Here is a 5,132-nt window from a genome sequence, read left to right as displayed (position 1 = left end):
GACCCCGCGGCTGCTGGCGCAGATAACGACGAGTGCCTGGACGAGGAGGCCGAGCCCTGCATCGGGGGCCGCTGCACCAACACCATCGGCTCCTACTACTGCTCCTGCGACCCCCCTCTGGTGCTGGACGGCTCCCAGCGGCGCTGCGTCAGCAACGACAGCCAGGCGCTGGGTGAGGGTCCGGGCCCCCGTGGCAAGCACACACAGCGCAGCACGGCACAGTGCGGTGGAGCGCAACGTGGTGCAACACGGCATGGCACAGCACGGCACAGCATGGTGCAGCATGGCACAGCACAGCACGGTGCAACATGGCATGCTGCAGCATGGCACAGCATGGTGTGGCACAGTGCAGCATGGCACGGCACAGCACGGTGTAACGTGGCACGGTGCAGCATGGCACGGCACGGTGCAGCATGGCACGGCACAGTGCAGCATGGCACAGCACAGCACGGTGCAGCTTGGCATGGTGCAGCATGGCACAGCACGGTGCAGCATGGCACGGCACAGTGCGGCATGGCACAGCACAGCACAGTGCAGCATGGCATGGTGCAGCACGGCATGGCACAGTGCGGCACAGCACAGCACAGTGCAGCAATGGTGCAGTGCAGCGCAGCACAGCGCAACACAGCGTGGCACAGCACCGTGCAGTACTGTGTGGCATGGCACAGCGTGGCACGGTGCAACACAGCACGGCACGGCACAGTGCAGCGTGGCCCGGCACAGCGCAGCRCGGCACAGCGCGGCACGGTGCCTGGGGTCGACCCACCGGTGCCCGACGGTGCCTCTCTCCCCACAGACGCCAACCAGGCCGTGTGCTGGCAGGAGGTGGGTCCCGACCTGGTGTGCGGGCGGCCCCGGCTCGACCGGCAGGTCACCTACACCGAGTGCTGCTGCCTCTACGGCGAGGCCTGGGGCATGGACTGCGCCCTCTGCCCGGCCCGCGACTCAGGTGCGGCCCCGCRGGCTCCCCACGCCGTCACCGGCGCTGCCGGCCACGCTCGTGCCCCCCGGCCCCCCGGCAATGCGGAGACCCCCTGGCATCCCCTGGGCAGCGGGGACGCATTGCCTCCCCACAGACCCCAGGCATTGCAGGGACCCCTGGCATCCCCACGGACCCCCAGGCGTTGCAGGGACCCCTGGCATCCCCTGGGCAGTGGGGGTGCATTGCCTCCCCCACAGACCCCAGGCATTGCAGGGACCCCCCCCCACACTCCTGCAGACCCTCAGCAGCGAGGGACCCTTTGCCTCTGCACAGCCCCTGGGCAGTGAGAGCTCTTTGCATCCTTGCACCCCCGCCCCCCGCTTGACCTGGGGTCCCCTTTGCATCCCGCAGCCCCAGGGCAATGGGGACCTTCGCACCCCCCCCCCCAGCCCCTCGGCAATGCAGGCCCCCCCCCGGCATTGCGGGACCCCTGCATCCTCGCAGCCGGGTGGCCTGGGGTCCCCGGCCAGACTCTCTTTCCCCGCTCTGCCCGCAGACGACTTCGAGTTCCTCTGCAACGTGCTGCGCCCGCCCAGCTACGGCCCCGTGCGCCCGGGGCTGGGCTCGTCCTACGAGTACGGCCCCGAGTTCGCACCGCCCTACGGGCTGCCCTACGGCCCCGAGCTCTTCGCGGGGACGGGGCCGCGCGCGCCCCCCCCGGGGCTGCGCCCCGACTACGACCCCTACGGGCTGGGGGCCGCGGGGGGCTACGACCCCCGGGGGGGGCCCCTCTACAGCCCCCCCCGCTACGAGGCCGCCGACTTCGAGGACTTCGAGGGGTCCTACCGCCGCCCCGGCGCCCCCCGCTCCTACCGCCCGCGCAGCCCCCCCAGCGACCCCCGCTACGAGCCCGAGGACCCCCCGCCGGGCCCCCCCTGGCCCTACCAGCCCCGCGACACCGGCGCCTTCCCCGAGCGCCCCGGCCGCGCCAGTGAGGACGGTGAGTGCCCGCGGGGCCGGGCGCGCGGCACGGCACGGCGCGGCGCGGCACGGGGGGACGTCCCTCCTCTTAACCGGCCTTTCCAGACCGCTACGAGCAGTTCGAGGGGCTGCAGGCGGAGGAGTGCGGCGTGCTCAACGGCTGCGAGAACGGGCGCTGCGTGCGGGTGCCCGAGGGCTACACCTGCGACTGCGACCAGGGCTACCGGCTGGACACGGCCCGGCTGGCCTGCGTCGGTGAGAGCCCCGGCGCGCGGCCCGCCGCGCATGCCGCCCCGCGCACGCAGATCCCCGCGCACGCACGAMCATCCCGGCCCGTGGGCGCTCGGCCCCGGTGCATGCAGCCCTGTAGTCCCCAGGCATGCAGACCCCTCCCTCCCCTTGCACGCCAGCCCCCTTCCGTGCTCACGGTCCCGGGCACGCTGCCCCGTGCACACCAGCCCCCGTCACCATGCTCCAGTCCCCTGTGCTGCTGGCCCGGCCACCCGTGCACATACAGTCCCCGCGCTGCACTGTCACCGTGGGATCCCCACTGCTCTGTGTGTCCTCGTGGCGGCACCTCCCTTGCAAATCCCCTTGCACGCAGCTCCCCACACACCCTGACGCAAGCCTGCAGCCCCTGCGCCTGTGTGCACGCACAGTGCCACGAACCGGGCACCACGGGCCGTGTACCAGGCACCACGGGCCGTGTACAGGGCACCACGGGCTGTGCACTATGCACCACGGGCCGTGCACCGGGCACCACGGGCCGTGCACCGGGCACCACGGGCCGTGTACAGGGCACCACGGACCATGCACCGGGCACTACGGGCCGTGCACCGGGCACTGCAGGCCATGCACTGAGCACCACGGGCCGTGCACTGTGCACCATGGCCTGTGCACCAGGCACCACAGGCCGTGCTCACCCTCGCTCTGCCCCACAGACGTCAACGAGTGCGCCGAGGCCGCCGCCTCCCCCACGCTGTGCCTCAACGGGCGCTGCCTCAACACCGAGGGCTCCTTCCGCTGCCTCTGCCCCCGCGGCTACGTCCTGGCGCAGCCGCCGCACCGCTGCGTGCCCGCACGCCCCCGGGCCTGAGGCCGCCCGCCGCCCCGGCCCCGCGCCCGCCCGGGCCCTGTATTTATTGTGTGTATATAGGAGCGGGGCTGGATGTACAGACGCCGTGGGAGGCGCCGGGACCCCCCCCCCCGGCTCCCCGCTTGCCGGCCGGGGAGGGGCCCGTGCTGCCCCGCGGGGCGGCGGAGAGCCCCGGGGCTGGGGGGCCTCTCCGCGCCGCCTGAAGCCCCCGACCGCCCCGCTTTCACGGAATAAAGGTTTTCTATAAAACGATGCTGCGGGTCGCGGCCGTGCTGGGGGCGAGGAGCTCGGCTCGCGCCCGGCTTCCCCGGGTGCCGCCGTCTCGCCGGCGCCGGGGCGAGCGCGGGGAGCCTCGGCGCTGCGGCCCGGCGTTTATTCCCACGGTCTCCCCCGCGTTCCCGCACGCCGGACAAGCTGCCCGACGGGTCGATGGCGGCGTAGCCGCGGCGGGCGGCGGCGGGCGGCTGCTCCCGGGCGCGGGGCTCCGGCGCGGGCGTCTTGCTGCCCAGGATCCGCTCGGCTTCCTCGGGGGTCTCGGCGGGCGGCAGCAGCGCGGCGGGGAGGCCGTGCAGCTCGGCGACGCGCTGGAAGGTCTGCAGCAGCAGCAGCACGGCCGTCAGCCCCAGGAGCAGGTAGGCTGCGGGAGGAGGGAGCATCAGGACCGCCCGGCGCCCCGTGCCGGCACCCTGGGCCCAGSCGTCCGGGCCCCCCCCAACACCATTCCCGCGCCCTGGGCGCCGCTCACCAGCGACGGCGACCTTGTAGAGCTCCCGCAGGCGCTGGCCGGGCTGCTCGCCCGGCACGAGGTCGCCCAGGCCGATGGTGGCCAGGGAGATGAAGCAGAAGTAGACGGCGTCCAGGTAGCTCCAGGAGGCCTCCAGGGCGCGGAAGGCGGCGGCGGGCAGCAGCAGGAAGAGCGCCAGCACCGCCGCCAGCAGCAGGGCCAGGTGGGCACGGGCGGCCCCGCGGCGCGAGAAGCCGCCCCGCGCCTGCAGGTACCGCAGGGGCCGCTCGGTGACGGGGCCCATGAGCTGCCGCACCGCCGCCGTCAGCACCAGCATGGTGAAGGGGACGCCCAGCGCCGCGTAGACGATGCAGAAGACCTTGCCGCCGTCCGAGAGCGGGGCCACGTAGCCGTAGCCTGCGGGGAGCGAAGAGGCGTCGCTGGGGCAGGCTGCGCGCCGGGAGGGGCCCAGGCGTCCGGGCCGCGGCGCCTGCTCCAGCCGCGCGTGCCCGAGCGGCTCCGGGCCGGCCGGAGCAGCGGGACGCGGCGGCGGCTCTGGAAGGAGCCTTTTGTGCGGGGGCCCCGCGTGGGCAGCCCCCCGCCGCCCCCGGCCGCTCTTTGCTCTGCTCCTGTTGACCCAAGGAAGGTCCCAGGCGCCGCCGAGCCCCCGGCCCGGCCCCGGGGCAGAGTCCACCTCGCCGGGCTGCGGCGCACAGCCCCCCGCCGGGAAAGCGGCCCCGGCACCCGGGGAGGCGGCGGGCAGCCCCCGGCAGGGCCCCGCTGCCACCCGGCCCCGGCCGCCCGCRCGGAGGATTTCCGGCGGGAGGAAGCAAGCGGCAGCCGGGCGGCAACTCGGGATCAGAGGAGTTTGGGCGCTCGGGGGGCTGGGGAGGGGGGGAGCCTCACTAAATACCCGCCCTGTTCACAGCCGCCCCCGGCAAGGGCTTGCCCTCCTCGGGGGTCCCTGGGTGCACAAGGGGTCCTGGGTGCATGAGGGGTCCTGGGGCACAGGGACCTTCCTGGGGGGTTCCCAGTGCCTCGGTAGTTCCCAGGGTGCGCGGAGGGTCCCGGGACTCTCCGGTACACAAGGCGGGTCCYGAGGGTGTGCAGCTGGTCATGGGGTGCACAGGGAGCCATGGGGACCCTGTTTGCATGGGTGTCCCAGTTTGCAGGTGGGGGTCCCAGTGCTCACGGGACTCCCGGTTTGCATGGGAGGGCCCCAGCTTGCACTGAGAAACGCCAGGTCGCAGAGGAATCCCGGTTTGCACGGGGGTTCCGGTTTGCGTGGTGGTCCTGGTTTGCACGGGGACTCACAGATTGCACGAGGGGTCCTGGTGCACACGCGGGTCCTGGTGCACAAAGCAGCCTCAGTTTGTGTGGGGGTCCTGGTTTGCCTGGGGGGGGTCTCA

The 5,132-nt window shown here is 73.4% G+C and overlaps 2 protein-coding genes across 2 annotated transcripts in view; one reads left to right on the top strand and one right to left on the bottom strand.

Moving 5' to 3' along the window:
* The window catches only part of LTBP4 (latent transforming growth factor beta binding protein 4), an 18,023-nt gene extending 14,935 nt beyond the window's left edge, over positions 1-3,088 (top strand). Inside the window, exons 22-26 of the mRNA XM_085321191.1 lie at positions 23-172; positions 797-949; positions 1,479-1,922; positions 2,009-2,158; positions 2,845-3,088. Coding sequence (XP_085177317.1) covers positions 23-172; positions 797-949; positions 1,479-1,922; positions 2,009-2,158; positions 2,845-2,999 — 1,052 coding nt within the window. The 3' untranslated portion in view covers positions 3,000-3,088. The remainder of the gene's footprint in view (positions 1-22; positions 173-796; positions 950-1,478; positions 1,923-2,008; positions 2,159-2,844) is intronic.
* Positions 3,089-3,222: 134 nt separating this feature from the next.
* LOC146586518 (potassium channel subfamily K member 6-like) lies at positions 3,223-4,715 on the bottom strand. The gene is made up of 4 exons (XM_085321192.1): positions 4,637-4,715; positions 3,745-4,173; positions 3,404-3,636; positions 3,223-3,240 (listed from the first exon to the last, which is right to left on the bottom strand). Exons 1-4 carry the CDS (start codon positions 4,713-4,715, stop codon positions 3,223-3,225), a joined length of 759 nt encoding a protein of 252 aa, XP_085177318.1.
* Positions 4,716-5,132: the final 417 nt, after the last annotated feature.

This window comes from Rhea americana, unplaced genomic scaffold (assembly GCF_003343005.1).
Source record: "Rhea americana isolate MKP2758 unplaced genomic scaffold, rheAme1 scaffold_683, whole genome shotgun sequence".
Lineage (NCBI taxonomy): Eukaryota > Metazoa > Chordata > Aves > Rheiformes > Rheidae > Rhea > Rhea americana.
This window is presented reverse-complemented; position numbering and strand designations above follow the sequence as displayed.